At 41.3% G+C, this 24,029-nt stretch overlaps 1 protein-coding gene across 12 annotated transcripts in view; it reads left to right on the plus strand.

The window, feature by feature from the left end:
• Positions 1–24,029, plus strand: part of ADGRD1 (adhesion G protein-coupled receptor D1) — a 259,978-nt gene that overhangs the window by 174,801 nt on the left and 61,148 nt on the right. For all 12 annotated transcript variants that reach the window (XM_044990191.1, XM_044990190.1, XM_044990192.1 and 9 more), the window contains 3 exons: positions 2,881–2,984; positions 7,510–7,621; positions 14,018–14,171. In XM_044990191.1, coding sequence (XP_044846126.1) covers positions 2,881–2,984; positions 7,510–7,621; positions 14,018–14,171 — 370 coding nt within the window. The remainder of the gene's footprint in view (positions 1–2,880; positions 2,985–7,509; positions 7,622–14,017; positions 14,172–24,029) is intronic.

The raw sequence follows: 24,029 nt of genomic DNA on the forward strand, positions 1-24,029 counted from the left end.
CATCTCCTAAACTCTGCCAGCCTCCCACACAAACTATTCGTTTTACAGGAGTAATCTGAGGGGGGCAGCACACAGGGGGGCACAGTTGGGATGTTTTTGCAGGGTTAATGTGCACCCCTCTCTGTGGTCCAACATTTTGGCTCCATATTTGGTGCTAACCAAGTCAGTGGCAAGAAATGTGTCTTGTCTCTGGCTGAAAGAGAAAATATGAAAAGGCCATATCACATTTCCTAGGGACTGTCGTATCATAGCAACAGTTGTCTGTCTCACTGCTGTGCCACTGCATCATTTAATGTTCCACCGCTTTTTCTCAGGGGTGGAATCCATGCCATTGTAAAAATTACTGCACATGAATTGGTAGCGTTGTTGGGTAATTACAATACAAAAATGTATAGCTACAAAATACATGGTTATTGACTCTGTTTAGAATGAACTGTTGCTTCTGCATAAGAATATGGGATTTTATTCCTTCCCTTTCAAAGGACTTTTAATGGAAACCTGAATATTAAAGCTGGTGAGAAATTTTTTTGTCAAAATGCTTTTTGTTGGAAAATGCTAATTTGTTGAAACTGAAACCCTTCATGGTGAAAGATTTGGTTTCAACAAATTTCCCATGTCGAAAAAATTATGCCAAAAAGTTTCAAGATTATTAAAACATCCCTATTTTTATATTTTTCAAGTGACACATTCCATTTTTTGGTTTAAAACAACTTTTTGTTTAGAAATATAAATTAGTTTATAGGTTCGTTTTAAAAAAAGTGAAAAGGCCATAATTGAAATGAAATGTTTTGAATTATCTAAACAAAACATTTTGTTTGACCTGATCTAGATGATGATGATGATTGATTAGTTATTATTTATCTATTTTGGCTTTTTGGCTTGTGAAAAAATTTTGAATTAATGACTTTTTAACTGATTTAGGATCGGATTTTTTTTTTAAAATTCTTGCAGGATGGGAAAACTGTCCCCTGCCCAGCTATCCTTTTACTATGTGTTAATACTGCCTGGCTCCCTTAACTAGATGCGGCTTTTCTTGTCACTTTTCCCCCAAACTGAGGACTTTATATGGAAAATGAAAACACTGTTCCTGAATAATTTATGATCAACAGCAGAAACAGAGACTTTGTTCTACACTAGCACTTTTGTTGGCAAAACTTTTGTTGGTCAGTGGGTGTGAAAAAACACCCCTGACCTACGTAAATTTCACCGACTGAAGCACTGGTGTGGACAGCACTATGTCAGCGGGAGATTCTCTTCCACCGACATAACTACTGCCGCTCGTTGGGGGTGGTTTAATTATCCTGGCGGGAGAGCTCTCTCCTGCTGGCATAGAACGGTTACATAGGAAAACGTACAGACCTGTGCCGCTGTAAGATCCATAATATAGACATAGCCAGAGTCCCTGCCATGAGGAACTAGAAAATATCCATGTCAAGGAATGCATCACCTTATTGATCACCCTGATTAACACGGAGAGGCCAAAGATTCAGTGCTTATGGGAACTGAATTCCTTCTTTGCCCCTACAGAAGGTCTCTCCAGGTCAGAGTTGAGGATGATGTGAGAGGTTCACATTTCTGCTGCACATGCTTTTGCTTGTTCTGTAATTCTATGGAGGACTTCATATCACTAGTGTCAATCTGGCTTCTTTAACGGGCACTAAAAATACCATACATAAAAAAGATTGCAGTATTGTTTGGAAACCACCCAGAAGCAACCATGATTTACTGACTACCTTGGCTTGTCAGGTCTCACTATTGTGGAGCATTGACAGCATTTACACAATGATGTAAGTCACTGCACTGCACTGTGAGAGCAATTGCCAAAGTGTCATAAAAGCTTTAAAAAAAGCTAAACAACCCTTGCCTTTGTGCAGCCTGGGTAAACTGCTTTCTTTTGTGTTATCTAATCTCAGGGTTGACACTATCACAGCAATGTAGATTGAACCTAACCTCTTTTGAGGAAATACAGTCTTATGAAGTACAAGAGAGGAACCAAAATGACACAGAAATCTCAGAGCCCTTGGTGTTTGACTTTAGGTTCAGATAGTTCAATACATTTCTCTTGCTAGAAATTGCTGATATAGGGATGTGTGGATTGGGGTGGAGCTGCAGTCTAAGGGTATGTCTACACTACGGGATTATTCCGATTTTACAGAAACCGATTTTTGGAAACAAATTGTATAAAGTTGAGGGCACGCGGCCACAATAAGCACATTAATTCGGTGGTGTGCGTCCATGTACCGAGGCTAGCATCAACTTCCGGAGCGTTGCACGGTGGGTAGCTATCCCATAGATCCTGCAGTCTCCCCCGCCCATTGGAATTCTCCCCATACAGAGATCAGATTCAGTATCTCCCATACAGTCCATGCTGGAGCTCTTTTTTGATTCTGGGACAGCATGGTCACCTGTGCTGCTCAGCGCTCCACGCTGAGCAAACAAGAAAAAAATTCAAACGTTCGCGGGGCTTTTTCTGTCTACCTGGCCAGTGCATCCGAGTTCAGATTGCTGTCCAGAGTGGTCACAATGGTGCACTGTGGGATAGCTCCTGGAGGCCAATACCGTCGAATTGTGGCCACACTAACCCTAATTCGAAATGGCAATACCGATTTCAGTGCTACTCCCCTCGTCGGGGTGGAGTACAGATATCGATATTAAGAGCCCTTTATATCGAAATAAAGGGCTTCGTTGTGTGGACGGGTGCAGGGTTAATTCGGTTTAACGCTGCTAAATTCCAGATAAACTCGTAGTGTAGACCAGGCCTAAGGAAGAACAAAGCCACATTACCTGAATTACCACATATGGGCAGACCTTCACCAGGATATTGGTTCTCTATACTAAATCAATTCATATATTACGTTTTTGTTTTCCCTTTTTGCACAGCTGACGACTCAACACAAGATGGTGCTGTCATCCATCACTTACATCGGCTGCTCCCTGTCCATCTTCTGTTTGACTATCACTCTGGTCACGTTTGCTATACTGTCGTGAGTAATTTTAACTGTATACCTGCTGAGCAAATATCACCCTGAAAGTTTGGCAGTTTAATGCCAACATTTTCATTTCAGACCACCGAACTGGATATTTTCAGGTGTTCAAAGGTTATTAATTCCCTAAGCCCCTTTAATTAGATTCTGCACATATATTTGTAACAGTTGGCTGGTTGTTCCTCAATTTAATTTCCCAGAATGGGAAGGTCTTTAAATAGCAAGTTACATCCTTGTAATATATATCCCTTTTTTGCCCTGGTTTTAGAATTTGAAAAGAGGGTTTGCGGCTGGTATCAGGGCTGATCCTGAGGCCAATGGGAGTTTAGCTTGAGCAAGGACTGCAGGATTGGGACTTCACGTTTGCCTTTATGTTCATCTGAAGCAAGGCTGTATAGAGAGGCATGACAGGATGCAGGGGCAATTCTTCCTTCTTGTCTCCCATCCTCTTGTGCTGCAGGCATTTGGGAAGGGGTTATTAGAACGGCCACCGAAAGCCCAGAGAGAAGAGTGGCAAAGTCTCCACACCAGCACCACTTGAACTCTCAAGGTGAAACACTGCACCTTTTGAGGTCAATTTGAGTTTTGCAGTTGCCTTCAATGGGGCCGGGGTCAGGAATGGTGGGCTCAGGGAGAAGGGGTGCACGAGGGGTAGGGCCATGGTTCAGGTGCCGGTGCCCCCCCCCCCCCTTTTAGGGAACGACCTCCCTCTTCTGGCACTCCTGGCCAGAATTTCACCCTCAGGGATTAAGTGGGTGAAGTTCTGCATAGGACTTGTGCTGGCCCCTCTGCTTTGGGACGAATTTCACACCAGGCTGGGAAGAGTTTTTATTTTTTGGTTACCCTGTTTTTTGCTTTTAATCTGCTGAGAATACATCATTGCTTGCTGCTGTCTTATTTCTGTGAAGACACTTCCCCAATCTTACTAAAGGCAACTTTATGGGGGTAACAATGTAATTGCTAATCAGCTTCTCTCTAGGGAGCTAATACAGCTCACAAGTGACCTATCTGGGGACTGATGCAGGGCAGTAGTCTTGCATGGTCCTTTGCACAGGGGTGAATTCCACCCTCTATTTTTTGAGAGAGGTTTGTCAACTAGATGTAGGAAAATGCTTAGTCATTCTTCTAGCTGGATTTCCCTGCACACTATTTTTCTTTCATATTTTAAGTGGCTGCCACTAACTTGTACCTAAAATTAAGGTTGAGTAAATCTTGTACTGAGCCTGAGCAATTTCTGAGTTGTGTCACTTGACCCTTGACTTAGACACTGAACAAAATACATTGGGTAGCACACTGCAGTATAGAGGCCAAAAACCAAGGTCTTGCAAATGAGAATAGGATGCACTCAGAAAGGACCCATATAATGCCAGCCAATTTTGTTTACCACAATGAGAATTCAGATAGAGAGTGAAACTCCCAAGGTTGGATTCATAATATAATTTGAGGCGGCAGCAATTACTGCTGCATTTCCATATTCATAGACAAGTCATTCACCTGTAGATACTAGCACAATGCAGCATTATAAAAATATGGAAATGATGGGCTTGATTCTCTGCTCACTCACTCAGATGTAACTCCTTTGACTTCACTGGAGTTACTCCTGGTTTAATCTGTGTCAGTGAGATGAAAAGCAAGCCCAGTGTAGTTAATTGTGAAGAGCTGCGAGATGATTTGGCTATGAAAGATACCAGGTACAACCACATTAACACAGAAACTAATTGTTAAAAATGAAATTGGGTTAAAATGTCATTTACATAATTAATGAAAACCCCAACATCCCCAAATTGCCTGTTACTCTTCTGAAGAATCTATAGCCTAGACCCTGATCTCAAGTTTTATTGTCTAAAAGATGCTCTATAATACTTAGTCCTGCCATGAGTGCAGGGGCCTGGACTAGATGACCTCTCGAGGTCCCTTCCAGTCCTACGATTCTATGTAGAACTTTAGAATTGACACTGAAATATAAAATACTCAGTAGACTATAATCCTACATTGGCAGATAGGAGTGGGCAAGATGATGGAAAAATCTTTCCTGTCTCTAATTTATATGAATTTGGTATATATTTTTTACACAGAACTGAAACAATAATATCACATCCTACCTTTTGTTTTCAAGCAGTTACTCTAACTCTGCTGGCCTCGTTTTCCAACGGTCCCTTATTAGGACAAACAAATCCAACAAACCAAGTGAAATTCACTCCAGTGCTTGTGTTAAAGCCCTCTGCACAACTTCAGCCTCCTGTCACTAATGTGAAAGTCCTTTAGTGGTCTCTCTGCACTGGAAGACTTTTGTCATTGAGCACTTGAGACAGTTAGGAGGATGAAATAGTTTCATTGTTCAATGAAATGTATCATTGTTTTTTATTTGTATAACAGTAGTATCAGCTGAACTCGGGGCCCAGTGCGCTAGGTTCTGTACAAACACACAGTAAGATACAGTCCTTGCCCCAAAGAGTTTACAATCTACATAGATAAGGCAAAGGGCAGGAAATGAAACCGAGGCACAGAGAGAGGAAGTGGCTTGCCCAAGATCACACAGCAAATCAGTGGCAGAGCTGGGAACAGTATCCTTGTCCGTTGAGCCCAGTCCAGGGCCTTAGCCACTAGACCAACTGCCTCCTAATCATTCAAGGGATGATTTGACCACCCAAGTGTAATTTCTGAGCATCTTGTTAAGAGGACCAAGTTTAGAAGCTGGATTATATGGGGCGTTTACTGTCCTACACCAACAACAAACCACTAGTTGTCATGTTTATTTAGTTTGTGATATTCCTTCTAAGTCTCACGGTCTGACTGGGTCATGCATGGATGCACTGTGCAAGGCTGGGGCTCGGAGGCACCGTGATAATATAATACAGGGAAACACCAGTTCCCAAAGGGCTCCAAAGCCTGCATGTGTGTTCTTGGGCAGTCAGTGCCTTTGCTAGTGGGAGAGCTACTCCATGGATCCCTCACTGCTTCTGACTGTGAGAGCCGACAGCGGACGGGAGAAGGTTTGGGAAGGAAAGGAGCAGAGCTCTGTTACTTCATACAGCTCCCAGGAAGACACCTGGGCTGTGGAACCCATAGGGAAATGGGAGACATCAGAAGACTTAAAAGAAGAGCTTGGACACAGGTTATAGTCACAAGGCTGAGTTACACCATTCACACATAGCATTTCTTTGAAGCCATGCCATGCCACTTAAAATAATGTGATTAGTTTTTTGCTGGAGGACAGAGTCTCATTAGACAACTGAAGGGAAATGTTGCAAACTAGTTTTAAATGGCTGTGAGCTAAGCAGAGTAGAATCTGTCGAATTCTTCGCTTCTGTACACACTGGCAACAGATAATCAGTTTCTAAGAGTGTTACAGCCTTACTTGCTTTCTGGATTGGTGATGCTTCAGTTTATATCTACATGAAGTTCATTACTAGACAGAGACTGGCACTGTGCAACACTAAGTTGTCTCTTTGAATTATTTGTAGGAGATAGACAGACAGACCTCTATCTCTCTTCAATAACTGGGTGTTGGCTAAATGATGACAAAAAAGCCAATGTGACAAAAAGCTCTACTTGTTTTCCACCTAGTCTGTGTCATTGTGTCATCTGGTGGTGGGCATTATATGATGAGCAGTTGGCAGTGCGGTGAGATGTGTAGGAAAGATGGAAATACCCATCTTTGTGTACAGACAGTACTATCACCCATGATGCCAAACATCCAGCCCAGTTACTGAAATGGTTAAAACTGATAGATAGGGACTGGCAGGCATTGGATTAAATAAGAAAATCTGCTGTCCATAAATCTTCTTCTCTTTTTAGAATCAAATTATGCTGAGGATCTGAAATATTCCGACAAGTGGAGGTTTTTCACTTCCTGGTTGTGGCTGGGAAACAAAGCAAAAGTGCAGAAAGCTTTTAAGAAAGTGTGTTCTCTTAGGATTTTCAGTCTGCTTTTCTAGAGCTCAGAGAGAGAGGTTCAGACATTTTGTATTGTGTTAATGCCCAGGTGGCATAACCAGGGTCAGGGCCCCACTGAGCTGGGTATTGCACAGATACACACAAAGATACAGTGCCTGCCCCCGCGAAGCTGGCAGTCTTATCCACATCAAACCTGAATTTGAGCCTTTTTAGGTTCACTCATTCCTACTGAAACAGGCATAAAATGTTTGTGTTGAATACAAGATAAAGTCAAGCTGTGATGTTGTTTGGGCTGGATTCTGCAAGATGTGGAGGGTCTTCTGCAAGGTGCTAATCTGCCTCTGTGCCCACTGACATCCTTTGGAGCTCCGCACCTTGCAGGATTGGGCCCTTTATTAATACTCTTCCAACCATTACTAGTAGAGATACTTAATGTGCAACTCAATCCTTTTGGTTTGTTCAGTGTTGTGTCAGCATATTGGGGAACCTGATTAAACACAGCTCAATCCCGAAGGAAGAAAGAACTCAAAACCATATAATAAAAAATAACCCCATGCAAATAAATCATAAATGTATTACTGCTTCTTGGAATATTGTTCTACTCATGAGCCTTTCCTCCTTCACCCAGCTCTGTCAGCACCATGCGTAACCAGCGCTACCACATCCACGCCAACCTGTCCTTTGCCATCCTGGTGGCTCAGATCCTGCTTCTCATCAGCTTTCAATTCAGCCCTGGAACGGTAAGTATTGAAAAGCACATTTTGCCTTTTTTTTTTTTTTGGCAAGTCACCTCCATGGAAGTAAATACAGCATGCCGAGCGCAAGATAGCGTGTATTACAACCTTTCTCTTGTTTTAAACACACATTTATGCCCAAAATCCCAACCCACAGCACAAGACAAAGCAAGTTAAAGGCTTTTATACCCCCAAAACTGTTTTATCGCTGCATCCATCTGTGCTTGGCATTTGCAAAATAAAAACAGTGTTGCTGATCGTCAAATGTATGAAACTATTTCTATTTTGTTCCATTCTACCTAGATTCTCATACTGCCCTCATCACCATAATGTCCAAACACCTTAGTGCATTAAGTGATCTAACATCTGTCATGTTTGGTTCATCCTTTCTCTCCTCTTCTCCACAGGGAGGAAATTGCATGTGCTGTAGCGTTTTGTGTAGTAGGTAGGACTTTTCCCCAGTATGTCCATGTTGCACTTTGTTCACATTAGACAAGGAAAATTGAAGAAGTGCCTCTTGCACTTTGAGTGGAAGGAGGTGAGGTTTCTGGTGGTCCTAGTTCCTGTGGCAGTTAAGTTCTTCAGTCTTGGACTAGCTTCTGAGAAAGCTCTGTCTCCTGCAAAGATGAACTTTACTTGTGTCACAGAAAGTTCTGTTGTGCTGAGGAACAAAATTGTTGACCACAATGCTTATCCTGGAGTTTTAGATGATTTTTTGACTGTCATGACCTTAGGCAATTGAGCAAATTGAAGATAACGAACAAGACCTTAAACTTGATTCAGTATTCTAGGGGAAGCCAGTGCACAGAGAGAGGATGGGTTTGATGTGCTTAGGATAGCCATGCTGCTGAAGAGACGTGCTGCAGGGTTCTGCACTGGCTGGAGTTTCCTAAGGGCTGGTGGCTCCGTGCCCCAGGTATAAGTATTGTTGTCGTTCAGGTGGAAGGTGATGAAGGTGTGCATGCCCAAAGCCAGGTCATCATCCACCAATATGGGACAGAGTTTCTTAGTCAGGCAGAGACGGTAGGGAGCATTACTTGAGGGTGCTGCTCTGCGAGAGCACTCCTAGACTATGGACTGAATTGACCAATTGTAGGTGTGTACCTGTTTGCAGGAAGGGACCCCTCCCACCATGCAGTTCTTACAAGACTTTGAAAGCAATGTACTAACTTATCATTTAAAACTATGGGTCATATTGGACCTTAAGATGCACCGGTCTTCAGTTTATGGACACAATCCTGCAGATGAAAAGTTCCTTGCTCCAAGCAGCTGCAGGATCAGGACTGATACCATTTGTTAGACCAGAAGAATAGAGATGTGCCAAGTTACCCACAACAGATGTAATGAGCAAATAGTTCTGGCTTCCCACCAGAGGAAGTACATGTAATTTGTTACCATTGATGTACTACTGTTTGTGTGTGTGTGTGTGTGTGTGTGTGTTTTTAAAAGCTATTTAAAATTAACACAGGATCCTAAGATGTAAATTCCCTCCTGCATCAGGAGAAAACAATCATATTTTTAGATAATGTTCCACAGCACTTCAGTCTTTTAATAGAACAAAACTTGGCTGCTTTGGAGATCAGCTGCTGTACCATACTGCTTCTGACAACCAACCTGCAGGTTCTTATTCATCAGTCATTCTTTCTGTTCTCAGTACATGCAAATATGAGAGTTGTGTGCTTTTAATTTGGGCAACAAAAAACATCGGTAAATTTGTATTCAAATCAACTGGCATCCTGTGGGCTTCTGGTAAGTTGTTAATAATATCTGGCATTTACATAGCAGTTTTCATCTGAGGATGTAAAAGCACCTTGTAAAACTGGGTATCCTTATTTTCGTTTGACAGAACAGTGATCTGAAACACAAAGCGGGCAAAAGACTAGTAGAAGATCACCCAGTGAATCAATAGCAGAGCCAAGAATAGCATATAGGGAATCCTGATTTCTAATATGCCACCATTTGGAGGCCATGGGCTATACTTTTCTCACTAGTGGTCCATGCTGCCCTGCTCCTCACACCACATATGCCAATATGGCCCTGTGTTTCTCATGTCTTGGCAGCCCTTCATTAGATGATGGTGATTTTCAGCAGCAGTGTCATTTGTGGGGCCATGGCATTTGTCTCTCCACCCGTGTGTCAGCCCCTGACATGCATAGCTCAGGGAGAAAGGTTGGCATAAAAACATGAAAGAAAAGTGAACAATTCCCCCCCAAACTTCCTATCAGCTGAAACCTCGGCAGTTCCTGAGTGAGCAAGATAAGGTGCAGGAGAGAAAATGACAGTGAATGGTTTAGATGGAAATAAAATGCAGACAGCAGAAAGCAGCAACAGTGATACAATCTGAAATAGAAAACAAGGGAAGCCTCACACTAAAATAATGCTCAATAAATCAGGAAGGATGCTAAAACTCCACTGAGAAGACAGTCTTGGGGGAAATAAAATACATATAGGGAATAACACAACCTTCATGGTCTCTCTCTTGCAATTTCTACTGATATGGGTTTTGAACAAAAGCCCTTTGGCTCCTTGTTCTCACCTGCTCTCCCCACCTACTCTTTTAAAATGCTAAGAATTCTCAGTTGCCTTTCTGGTGAAAGCTCCTTTTTTGGATGGTTCTTGCAAAGCTGACCAATGTTCACCAAGCTCTGGCCTCTTATGGTACTGTGGCCCTGTCTGCAAGCATACATGGATGGTTTAATTAAACCCCTTTAGTTAAGCTGATTCAGTTAAACTGATGCAAACTCCTGTGTAGACACTAATTTCATTTGAAGAGTTCTGTATTTTGATTTAGCTTAAACCTACTCCAAGTTGACTTGAGCTAAATCGAACTAAGCCTGCTTTTAAACCAGAATTAGAACAGCAGTGGTTAACTGAAATGCTTTAATATCACACTGTAAGTAAACTGGAGCAATTTTGCCTACAGACAGTCCCTAAGCGAATGTATGTAACCTCTCTGTGTTTGTTTCCCCACCAGTAAAATAAGGATGATATGTACATATAATTATAAAGGTCTTTAAGAGCTATGATGAAAAACTCTTCATAAGTATTAAGTATATGATTATTATTGTTTTTATTTGTTTCTGTGTTCGGGTAGAAGATCCTTGGTGTTACAATTCATCCTTCTTATTATTCATGTGTCCTTGAAAGCTTTTACTTACTGAGTATTCTGCTGTTACTAATTTTAAAACTGGTTACCCTTAATTGCTATTTTAATTGCATGGGCTGGAGGATACTGCACAAAAGAGAGAGAATTTACTCTAGGTGGTTTGTTTCATCTTCTCTTTCTTCTAGAGATGAGCCTATCTCGTCAAGGCAAAAACAATTCTATAAACCCTATACACAACACCATGCTCCAGGTGTCTCTCACCCTTCAAATCCCAGAAGCTTGGACAGGATATCAGGGGAATCACTCAAAATTGCCATGTTCTGTTCATTCCTTCTGAAACATCTGGCACTGGCCACTGTCAGAAGACAGGATACAGGGATAGATGGACCATTGGTTTGACCCATTTTTATGTTCTTATATTTTCAAATAAAGTATAGTAACAATTAGGTCGATGTAGCCAAACTAAGTACAGCAAAGACCAAGGAGTGGCATTATCTCAACAGATCATAGAATATCAGGGTTGGAGGTCATCCAATCCAAGCCCCTATCTAGTCCAACCCCCAGATGATGCAGCAGTACCTGAAATTACCACTGCCCTTGGATTTTACTCAGGATCTCTCTAAACCACCATGTAATCTGGGTGCTTCAGCCTGGATACCAAAGAAAGCTGCATGTAGCCCAGTGTTTGTGCCAATCAAGCAGATCTCCGTTACATTACCTGTCCATTTGTCATTTCTACTACATTCATTTTGTAGGGTGAGAGCACACGTGTAGTCAATTCCATTATAACCATAAAACAGAGGAACTCTTTCCCTTAAATGTATTTAGCTCCTTATAGAAAATTTAATCCCTAAGATTTAAACAGTACAGAATTAATCCTGAAGTCACCTGGGCCATTTTCTTAGAGTAGCTTCTGCACATACTGTATTTTCTCCTACTGACAGGCACATCAAGCATCTTTGCCATCCAAACAGTGGCAGCCAGAGTGGATTTAAAAATAATAATAATCATAATGTTTTCACATGCTACAAAACAAAAAAAAGCCAGCGGCATCCGGAGACCTGTATATTTGGGGGAGGTGGGTGGGCAGCACATGTATTTACACAAAATAAATTGATGTCTACAGGGACCTAGAGGCAGTAAATACCCTTATGTTTTATTGGCAAAACGCAGTGTGCAGCAACAATTGTTTGAAGTTCAAAACAATTGAACTTTAGGTGTCCAAAAAGCTTTTTGAGTAACAAAGGGAGCTGCTGATTTACATTTGAAAGTAGTGGAGGCAGCAGACTGGTTCCCATTGGCAATGTTATTCCCACACATAGGTATCCAGGGAATTGAAGCATTACTGTGGGCTTTGCCCAGGTAAAGGAAGGATGTTAGGAAAGAAAATAACTGCTCTTTTGTCTTCTCACTTAAATGGGTTGTAAACTAGCAAAGGGTCCTGTGAAATGCAGTAGGTGTCTAAAAAGCTTTTTGAGTAATATTGTCAAAGCAAAGCAATCCGGACATCATCAGTATGCTGGAAAAGATGCAATATTGAGATGAATCTGGGATTCATTCCAAGGAGGCCTAAATTATACTTTAACCTAAAGGGGATTAAACAAGTGTGTCTTGCAGTAAATCATCTGCAACCACTTCTATCAGATGGCTATGTAATGAGAGAAACTAGGTATGGTGGGACAGCCTTGCAAAGCAACTAGCAATGGAAGAGCATAGGATTAGGTTTTGCTGTTTTTATAAGACAGGCAGTTATGGAATTTGGCAGAAAATGTATCTTTTTGAGGAATAATCAGTGATAACAGTTATGGTGTCAGCCCCATAGGGGAAGTTGACAATTAAAGCCCATGCTTATATTTCCTGTATTCTGCATGACACTCATGAACATTGTCTAACTGAGTTGAATATGACCTAAGAAGACCGTTTCTAGTTCAGCTACATACTCCTAGTGGGCATGTCTCTCTTTATCAAGAATTCATTTGTTTATCTTCAAAGCATTTTATAGATAAAACTTAAATTACTATTTCTCCTTACCTAAATTGGACTCCCCTACTTTCTGGATGCCATGTTGGCCAGTGAGAATATTACTGTGTTCACCTGGGCTCTTAACATTATATTATTCACAAAAATGCAGCCTCCCCTCGATCCTTCTCTAAGGTCATCACTTTTCCTTTTCCCAGAATTTCTCTGGCTCACTGTGCTACAAACACCATCAAGGAGTGTTTGACATGTCTGAAAGAACTCAGTAGACATGACTCTCAGTCCTCTGCTCTAACCCCTAGACCCATCTCTGGCAAATATGGCTTTGTACACTGCGCACTGTAACTTACACTGGAAAATTGATGCTATTGGATGGGCAAGTGTGTAATACAAGCTAGATGACTTCCATAAGGCAATTATAACTCATGACCTAACTATGGCTCATTATAAGCCAATTTGGACACTTTTTAACATGTAATGTAGTGAATGGAGAGTCTTGTGAGACTTGCTGAATCCTAATGGGAAAGACACAATTGGAAATACAATACGTTTGAGTCCAAATGTCCTGTTTTAAATATGAGCAGCAGCAGACTAAGGAGGGACTTACTGGCAAGATAAAGTTAGAAACTAAGGCCCAGAGTTTTAAAAGTATTTAGGCCTTGCTGTGCTTAGCATAGTTAGTGGGATTTGGGCTCCTAAGTGCCTAAATCACTTTTGAAAATAAAATTTAGGCTCCTAAACCAGTTAGGTGTTGCAATGCTGAGCACAGCAAAACACCTAAATAGGTTTTAAAAACCTGGGCCTGAGTTAAATGTGTCACTTTATTGAGGTTTCTCCTGAAAGCCATATGCACTGATTTTCACCAAACCCTTGGAGAAATTCAGCTTCTCCTCCTCCTACCACAAGTCATGTCACCCCCTTGCTTCCAAATCTCCTATTTATCTTATATTCAGTTGTCTCTAGAACTACCTCACCAGGGGAGTTGATGCCGCACTCTTGAGTGCCTCTGACTCTCATTGACCTCAAGTGGGAGTGGTTGGTATGTGGGGGAGGGTGGGGGTAGAAAGAGGCATCTGGTTTGGTTCTCTTCAGCCCATCTGATACAAATGGGTTTGTCAGCTAGTTTTTCTAACTACAGCCTGGGCTCCTTAGACATGTCACTTTGAAGCTGTCTCTCTTGTGTTTTATTATTTTTCTTTACTATCCTTTTACTCTAGTGTGGTTTCTTGTATACTGTGAAAACATAAAAAACCCAAACCGATTATGGGAAAAATTCAGTAAGAATTTTGACAAATTATTTTTTTTGCTTCATATGGTAGGTACCTTGCAAAATCTTGGCCATTCTCCTTCATTTCTTCTTCCTGAGTGCTTTTGCTTGGATGCTGGTGGAAGGATTTCATCTCTACAGCATGGTGATCAAAGTGTTTGGGTCAGAAGAGAGCAAGCATTTATACTACTATGGGATTGGATGGGGTAAGTGTTTAATAACAATCTCTTCCTCATCTCTTTTAAACATGCAATAAGAGCTCATGTATGGCTCCTGGCCACAAAATTTATATAGTGTAGATCAGGGGTAGGCAACCTATGGCCCGGGTGCCGAAGGTGGCATGCGAGCTGATTTTCAGTGGCACTCACACTGCCTGGGTCCTGGCCACCGGTCTGGGGGGCGGCTCTGCATTTTCATTTAATTTTAAATGAAGCTTCTTAAACATTTTGAAACCTTATTTACTTTACAATAGTTATTTACTAAACAATAGTTTAGTTATATATTATAGACTTAGAGAAAGAGACCTTCTAAAAACATTAAAATGTATTACTGGCACGCACAACCTTAAATTAGAGCAAATAAATGAAGACTCGGCACACCACTTGTGAAAGGTTGCCAACCCCTGGTGTAGATAAAGCTAAACTTTGGGACAGCATTAAATAACATGGTACAATGTGATTTTTATCTGATGTGCCGTCTCTTGTATTAAAAGTGTCTCTGAAATAGACAAAAGGAAGCAGCTGTAACAGTGATCACAGTCTGTTTTGAAAATAGCAGGTCTGTTAAGTAGGAAGATGCATCACTTTTCTGACCATACTTTGAAGTACATAGACCCTAATCCAAATCCCACAGAAGCAAATGGAATCAACTCCTTTGACTTCTCTGTGAGCTGGATCTGATCCTTAGTCATAAAGCCAATAACAGACTAAGTTGGGCTCTTGCAATACCCAGTGTTCTATTTCTGGTTCTGCCACTTACTCATTTTGTGACATTGGGAACATCACCCTGTACTCCACTATTTCCCCACCTGTGAAATGGATATAACAGTTCAGGAGATTTCATTAGCTGATGATTGTAATACACTTTGACATCCTTATGAGAAAGGTGCTACATAAGAACTCAGATTTAAGAATAAAAATGTGATTGTAGGATTCAGGAATACTGAACAGGGCAATTCACTACTTTTCAAATGCAAGATCCAAAATATGAGCTGCATGCATGGCAAAGTGAATAAAAACAGCCCACTACGCCTATCTTATTCAAAACTCTTTACACAAGACAAAAGATATCTTGCTCTCATTGTTTTGGAGACATGTGAATGATGCTTGGCAAAGCTCCACAATTAGAAGAAGAAAAGAAAGTGATATACTGGGACAAAAGGAGGCGTGAGAAAAGATAACAAAGAACAGAATACCTATATCATTATGGATAATTTCAAAAATATTTTAAAACAGGCATTATCTTTTCTCCACTGATTCATTTGGAAGCTGACTCAAAACCAATTATAACAATAATACAAACCTACTGCAGTCATAATTGGAATATTCAATACCTGTTCCACACTGCAGGCCTTGGCAGTAGCAATGCCATTCATTTACATGTTTCAGCTGCTCCTACTTTACATTTTTTCAGCATGACCTTTTTATTCTGATCCTCACTTTCTTTTCCTTTTCAAAAACCTTCTAATGAATGTTCTTCAAAGTGCCTCTGGATACACAGTCTTGGGTAACATGGTCTCCATCATATTGGGGGAGCAAACTCTAGATTAATTAGTTAAGACCCCCCCCCTTTTGCCTCTGTGAGAAAGGTTAGATATATCAAATCCATGTATAGCTTTGTCAGTTGCCTTGGAGAAAATCCCAGGGAGAACAGCTGGTGTTTATTGAACATGCCAGATAATCAGTGACTCTGTTAGATTCATGTTTGACCTGCTTGTCTAAAGACCGTTATCTAACAGAGTCACTGATTTGGAGAAAACAAACTCTCTTATTGGTTGTTGGGGCAGTTAACTCTCTTCTTATCATTCTCCAAATGTTCTTTAATTGGCTGCATGAGCCGTGACTCCCACCACCACTTGGTTCCACTGCCGATGGCCAATGAATGTTCCTCACTGGCCAGTCTTCACTGTTGTGTTTGGGTGAAAATAGAAGTCAATTAAAAATTCCAAGCAAAGCCGTCAGAGCTTGACTTCTAGTCAATCTTTTGAAAATCGCTTCATTTTGTTCTCAGTGGTGCTACATTGTCTCTCCCCCCCTCTCTCCATGGTTCTATTGACTCACGTAATAATAAAGAAACATGGAATCAGTCACCCCAACTGGAACGTTGATTAAAAACAGAATTTCACTGCACGTTGGACACTGGATCTAAGCTGACTTTTTCTAGGAGAAATAAACAACAAAAGAGAGACAGAAAGGGAGAAATCTTATTCTTTGCCCTTTTCCTAACTGATCTAAAATGAATTCAACAATCAGGAAAACAAATTCAGAGAAGGTTCTTTCTGAGTCTGACTGTGCAGGTGAAATACAAACCCTTGGGATAAGAGCTCTGAGAGAGAGGCGAGAGATGGGGGTCTGAGTGAATGCAATAGTGTATTAAGCCATTAACCCTGAATTTCCATTTTCATTCATGTTTGACCTGCTTGTCTAAAGACCGTTTCTTGCTGTGACCTTTTCCACTTTATAAATTATAACCATACAAGCCTTTTGCATCTTGAAATTAAACTCAATTGCTACTTGATCTGGCTGTTAGTAGACTGCCCATATTGTAACTGAGTTGAGGGGAAAGTCTGCACTCCTCATAGCAGACATGTTAAACTTGTTGAATTTAATTTAACTTAGGGCTGGGAAGATGTCCCCCACTGTACCTTCCTCCTACCTCCTCTGGAGATGGTGAGATGAATGTGAATTAACAGGACTGTGTTGACTAATGACAACTGTGCAAATCACCATCTCTCCATGCCAACTTTCTATGAATTAATGTCATGTGCAGACTTATGGAATGCATCCTTCAATCTGATTGGTTTAAATTAGTTGTGTTCCTTAAAGAATGACCAATTTACATGCCTACAATGCCACTCATGCATCTTACAGCTGCTGTTTTCCAAAAAAGTTTTAAAGCTGTCCTACAGTGCTGTCAGGAAAGTCCTGTGAAATATTTTCAGAGAAACCAAAGAACCACCAAGAAAAACTCCCCCATTTCAGAATGGTAGCCGTGTTAGTCTGTATCAGCAAAAACAATGAGGAGTCCTTGTGGCACCTTAGAAACTAACATTTATTTGGGCATAAGCTCTCATGGGCTAAAACCCACTTCATTGGATGCATGCAGTAGAAAATACAGTAGGCAGGTATATATATACAATACATGAAAAGATGGGAGTTTCCTTAGCAAGTGGGGGGTCAGTTCTAACGAGACAATTCAATTTAAGTGCACTATTATCAACAGGAGAAAAAATCACTTTTGTAGTGGTAATCAGGGTGGCCCATTTCAAACAGATGACAAGACGGTGTGAGTAACAGGAGGGGGAAATTAGTATGGGGAAATTAGTTTTTCATTTTTGTAGTGACCCATCCACTCTGTGTCTTTATTCAGGCCTAATCTGATGGTGTTCAGTTTGCAAATTAATTCCAGTTCTGCAGTTTCTCGTTGGAGTCTATTTTTGAAGGGTTTTTTGTTGAAGAATTTCCACTTTTTAGTCTGTTGTTGAGTGTCCAGGGAGGTTGAAGTGTTCTCTGACTGGTTTTTGAATGTTATAATTCTTGACATCTGATTTGTGTCCATTTATTCTTTTGTGTAGAGACTGTCCAGTTTGGCCAATGTACATGGCAGAGGGGCATTGCTGGCACATGATGGCATATATCACATTGGTAGATGCACAGGTGAACAAGCCCCTGATGTGGTTAGGTCCTATGATGGTGTCCCTTGAATAGATACGTGGACAGAGTTGGCAACGTGGTTTGTTGCAGGGATAGGTTCCTGGGTAAGTGTTTTTGTTGTGTGGTGTGTATTTACTAGTGAGTATTTGCTTCAGGTTGGGGGACTCTCCGTAAGCAAGGACTAGCCTGTCTCCCAAGATCTGTGAGAGTGAGGGATCGTCCTTCAGGATAGGTCATAGATCCTTGATGATGCGCTGGAGAGGTTTTAGTTGGGGGCTGAAGGTGACGGTTAGTGGCGTTCTGTTACTTTCTTTGTTGGGCCTGTCCTGTAGTAGGTGACTTCTGGGTACCCTTCTGGCTCTGTCAATCTGTTTCTTGACTTCAGCAGGTGGGTATTGTCGTTTTAAGAATGCTTGATAGAGATTCTGTAGGTGTTTGTCTCTGTCTGAGGGATTGGAGCAAATGCGGTTGTATCTTAGAGCTTGGCTGTAGACAATGGATCGTGTAATGTGGTCTGGATGAAAGCTGGAGGCATGTAGGTAAGTATAGCGGTCAGTAGGTTTCCGGTATAGGGTGGTGTTTATGTGACCATCAGTTATTTGCAGTGTTCAGGAAGTGGATCTCTTGTGTGGACTGGTCCAGGCTGAGGTTGATGGTGGGGTGGAAATTGTTGACATCCTGGTGGAATTCCTCAAGGGCCTCTTTCCCATGGGTCCAGGTGATGAAGATGTCCTCAATGTAGGGCAGGGACGTTAGGGGACGAGAGCTGAGGAAACGTGTGTGTGTGTGTGTCTTCCTACTGTATTTTCCACTCCATGCATCTGATGAAATGGGTTTTAGCCCACAAAAGCTTATGCCCAAATAAATGTGTTAGTCTCTAAGGTGCCACAAGTACTCCTTGTTGTTTTTCCCCCATTTCAGGTTTTACTATAAACTTATACCAGGTTTACAGGGGTTCATAGATCATTTGTATGAATTTAGGCCTAACCACAAGAAAGCTTGAGCTAATTTGTGGTTTGGGGTTGAAATCACATGAGATTTGCAGGTTCATATTCTTTCTGTGCAGAAAGGAAGTTTTGGATTGAGATTTGATTTGAGATGAGATTTTTGAACTCCTAACGTCAGAAATGAAAATCCAAATGGATCAAAATCTAAGAAAATGTTCTTACAAACTATTTGGAAGTGAAACAGGCAAGTTTCACATGGTTCTTTGAAGAGGCTTTTAAAAACATCTATTACTATGAAGAATAAGGATATGAATCTCATTCATAGGGGAATTGGCTTACAGCATAAGCTTTGATACATTAACAAACAATTCATCATTAACTACTGCTTGAAGATACATTTGTCTGTGATTTGTATGCAAAAGAATGTAAGTTTAGCCTTTTTTTCCTGCTCCCCTATGCTTAATATTAGCATTTATTATTTGTAAAGTGGCAGTGGCCTGCCCAGTAGTGTACCCAACACAAGGAAAACCATGGTGTCCAAGTCTGCAAACACTTATTGTCAAGCAACAATAACTCACATGAGTGTACCACTGGCTTTAAATATTGCATTGTGCCCCCAGGCTATTGCAGTGTGACCTGAAATACTGCTATATGAGTGCAATAATTAACATTTATTTAATAATAGCAATGTGGCCTAACCTATTGCAGTGCATACACAATGACTTCTAAATAAATGCCTTGAGTGGTATTTTGAGTAGAGGTTTGTAGGATTAGGCCCATGGCCTTGGGCCTAGGAGCTTGCAGTATAACTAGACATCCAATACAAAATTCACTAGGGAACAAATAGTGGAAGGTTCTATATTAGAACAGGGCCCTTGTGCCTTTTTTTTCTAGTGGTGGTGTTCTTGGCAGGTAGAGTGTACGTCAGGCATGTTGGCATGCACTGACTGTCCACAAATCCCGCTGAAGTGGAGCTAAGACTCAGGCAGACAGCAGATAAGAGCGCATCCAACAATGATAAATTCCCTCATGAAAATTTGCATTAAACATTTTTTTTACAGGTAGCTCAGTTTCAAAAATGGGTAGATTTTGACTGCCAATCCTAGAGTGTTCGAGACAAGTGAAATCTTCCCAAGGAATGTAAATGTCATTACAAATCAGGCTGCTAGGAAATTGTTTTGTATTGCTTTAGAGAAACCTGAATTTGAATTGGCAGTTGGGTTTTCTTAATCACATTTGACATCATGTCATTGTTGAAAATGTGTCAAAACAGCCCTGAAATAATTTAACTAGTCAGGTGTATCCCAGGTTATTTATCACTTGATGAATACCAGTGGGTACTTTCATAGTCTGTGCTACTACCATTCACTGCCTGTAATCTGGCTCTGCTATCCACTGAGTTGCTAATGAATGCTGCTGGTTAATGGACCTCAGCACCTCTCTCTCTCTCTCTCTAGATATATATATATATATATGCACACGTGTGCACACACACACACAGTTTTATATTTTATTAGTGTGTCAGAACTATAGAAACTACAGTAGACTGTAGGAACAAATAGGGATGTTTAATGCCAAAGAAGAAAAGGAATCCTATTGAAGAAACTGCTACTTGAATTAAGGTGGACATGCTGCGGGAGGTAATTGCTTTTATTGGACCAACTTTGTGTGTGTGTGTGTGTGTGTGTGTGTGTAATAATGTGTATATATAGTATTCACATTGCAATCTCTCACTTCCATACTAAACATATAGGGCCATCAAAGGGACAGGAGTGATGCGAATGACACCTGGGTCTATCAGTTGCTAACCCATATTATTGGCATCTTGACTTTGTATGTGGCTGGAAATGTTTACACATCAAGCCAGTCAATACAGCCTTCATTTGCAATGTGGTAATGGTTCTGTATGCTCATGTATTAATGCACATAGAGCTTCAGTTTGAGCTGTTAGTTCATGAACATGATGGCGGTACAGTGGGAGGAAATATGTAATTGATGAGGGGTTTACACATCTTAATCAAACCCTCTCAGCTCTGGGAAAAGACACTGGGCTCTGAAATAAGTGTTTGATAAATCAAGACCTGAACTCTGGTCATGCTTGTACTGGAGACATAAAAGCAGAGTCCCAAATGGATCTCTATTAGTCAAAAGAATCACAGTGTGTTATTCCACCCCCCCCCCCACCGCAGCTGCCCTTTCTTTTTCTGACTTCTTAGAAGCTTTTGCTGGTTGATATCTGCTTCCTAGACTTCCATTTGGGAGCAGTCCTATGCTTCTTAGTGAGCAGGATAACTTAATACCAGAAAACTTTTCTAAATATTGCAACAGGATTCAAACAAAATACTCATCTCCGTGATTATTTACTATAGAAGCCATAAAAGTTTGTCTCTTCATACAAATCTGTGTTCAAGTGTAGAAGCATAGCAAATGAGTCAGTGAACTTCTTCTGACCACTGCAATGCAAACTAGCCTGTTGCCCTGAGACATTTGTGTATGTGAATTTCCTGATGCTTGACAGCTCTGGCCAGTTTTTCACCAACTGGAGCATGATACTGACCCAAAATGAATTAAAGCTAATGAAAAGGATGCCTCATCTCAGACCAGTCAAAGCAGGTTGCCCCTGTCTTCATCATTCAGAACAACAAACCTCGATGCCAGCTCTGCCCACATATTTACACCAGTGACATCATCATAAAACCCAGCCACATCACCAGTTCATTCACCTACATGTCCACAATGTAATATATGCCATCATGTGCCAGCAATGCCCCTCTGCTATGTACATCGGCCAAATTGGACACAAGTCAGATATTAGGAATGGCAATATACAAAAACCTGTAGGAGAACACTTCAACCTCCCTGGACACACAATAGCAGATTTAAAGGTAGCCATCCTGCAGCAAAAAAACTTCAGGACCAGACTCCAAAGAGAAACTGCTGAGCTTCAGTTCATCTGCAAATTTGACACCATCAGTTTAGGATTAAACAAAGACTGTGAATGGTTAGCTAACTACAAAAGCAGTTTCTCCTCCCTTGGTGTTCACACCTCAACTGCTAGAAGAGGGCCTCATCCTCCCTAATTGAACTAACCTCGTTATCTCTAGAGTGATTCTTGCCTGCATATTTATACCTGCTTCTGGAAATTTCCACCACATGCGTCTGACAAAGTGGGTATTCACCCACGAAAGTTTATGCTCCAATACGTATGTTAGTCTATAAGGTGCCATAGGACTCTGTTGCTTTTTTCAGTAAAATGAATTCAGCAGAGAGACAAGTTACCAAATGTTCTGAATCATCTGAAATCTGTGTGTATTATCATCAGTCCAAAAAGTGCTAGAATTACTTTGATACCTACAGTTGTCAGTAATTCAAAAGATGATGGATTCTAAGAAGATAATACCTTTAAAAATAGCTAGAGACTGGTTAGAAAAATGCTTTGTTGCCTTGGTGATTCAGGATAACATAGAGATCAATATATCAAAACTTTCAAAACACCTTCCCCCTCCCACCCATTTGTCAGACATTGATGATATCGGTTGTTGTGTGGGAAGTTACTGCAGTGGAATGTTGTACTTAACCCGTTCCCAGCATTGCAGGCAATTTTCTTTTCCCTTCAATTACTATTTAGAATTGGGCATTCAGTTTCCATCCATTTGAAGGTTGATTATTTGCTGCCACTTGGTTGAGTTAGATCCAGAGCCTTTCTCTAGGGCTGGGATAACCCAATGGGAAAAAAAAATCAGATGAAATTAACTCTACTCCTGCTAAACAAATTAGAGAATATACTTTTCCCAGCCAGGCAATAACTCGGTCTTTCCAGGAGCTTGAAATAAATATGCTGCTTCTTTAAGTAGTGTCCCTATGGGTGCTCCACGGTAGGACACCCCTGCGCCTCTAATCGGAGATTTTTGGTAGCAGTGTCCATTGAGCCTGCGCATGTACTCTCCCTCCCTCATGGCTATCTAGCACTGCACAGATGAATCCCCCTCACTTCCTGCTCAACCGCCCTCCCAATTAATGAGGCGATTCTAGATCCTACCAAAGTCATCTGGCAGACACCAGCCTCCATTGCATCAACCAGCAACAAAGCCAAAAATAAAAATAATAATTAAAAAATATTACATCCCTCCCAAAGAGGCAGACTTTGTTTCAGCATCAGCAACACAAATCCATCATAGGGGATGTGGTTAATGCATGAAGCAAGCAACATAATGCCAAATTGACCCTATACGATCGGGCTTGGCAAGATGGTATATTTCTCGGCAATATTACCGTTTAGCGTCACGAATTACCAAATTGTCATGGCCAAATACACGTTCATTAATTATGGGAAACTCAGTGCATTTCCGGAACATTTACTGGAGACACAAAAGGAACAGTTTCAGACTATTCTTAGAGAGGGTCAGTTAATAGCCAGACTGATGCTAGAGACAGCACTAGATGTAGCTGACATAGCTGCCCGCCTGGTCTCCGTGACAGTGGTACTGAGGCGGGCTTCTTGGCTACACCTTTCTGGATTGCCCAAAGAGCTGCAAAAGACTTCCAGTTTGAAGGGCCCAAACTCTTTGTGGAGAAGACAGATTCTTCTCTCCACATCCTGAAGGATTCCCGGACCACCTTACGCTCCCTGGGAATCTACACTGAGGAACAGAAGAGAAGATATACCTCTCAGCCACAGCACAGGTCACCATCTCAGCACTGTTACAAGCCATGGTGTAAGAGGACCATGGCTCAAAAGCAGAAGCAATCCACACACCAGTCCACGACCTCTCAAACCACCTCTGCTAAGCACTTTTGACAAGTTGGTTGAGGGCCTGAACAATGATACCTTGCAACATCAGCTGCCATCTACCTTCAGAAGTCACCTTGCCCTACTTCGCAGCAGTTGGGAGAATATCACCTCTGATAGATGGGTCCCGGAGATAATTTTGAAGAGTTACGCCATTCAATTAATGTCTCTCTCCCATTCCAACCCTCCTTCCCTGTCCCCCTTCCAGGGACCCTTCTCATGAGAACCTACCTCATCAGGAAATATATTATTTGTTATGCTTAAGGAACATTGAACCAGTCTGGTGCAACTCAGGAGCAAGGGGTTTTACTCTCATTATTTCCTGATCCCCAAGGAGAAGGGAGGTTGGAGGTCTATTCTAGATCCAAGGGCATTAAACAAATACGGGAAGGCACAGACGTTCAAGATGGTCACGCTAGCAGCCATTATTCTAGCTCTAGAGAAAGGAGATTGATT

Source organism: Mauremys mutica, chromosome 16 (assembly GCF_020497125.1).
Source record: "Mauremys mutica isolate MM-2020 ecotype Southern chromosome 16, ASM2049712v1, whole genome shotgun sequence".
Classification (NCBI taxonomy): domain Eukaryota; kingdom Metazoa; phylum Chordata; order Testudines; family Geoemydidae; genus Mauremys; species Mauremys mutica.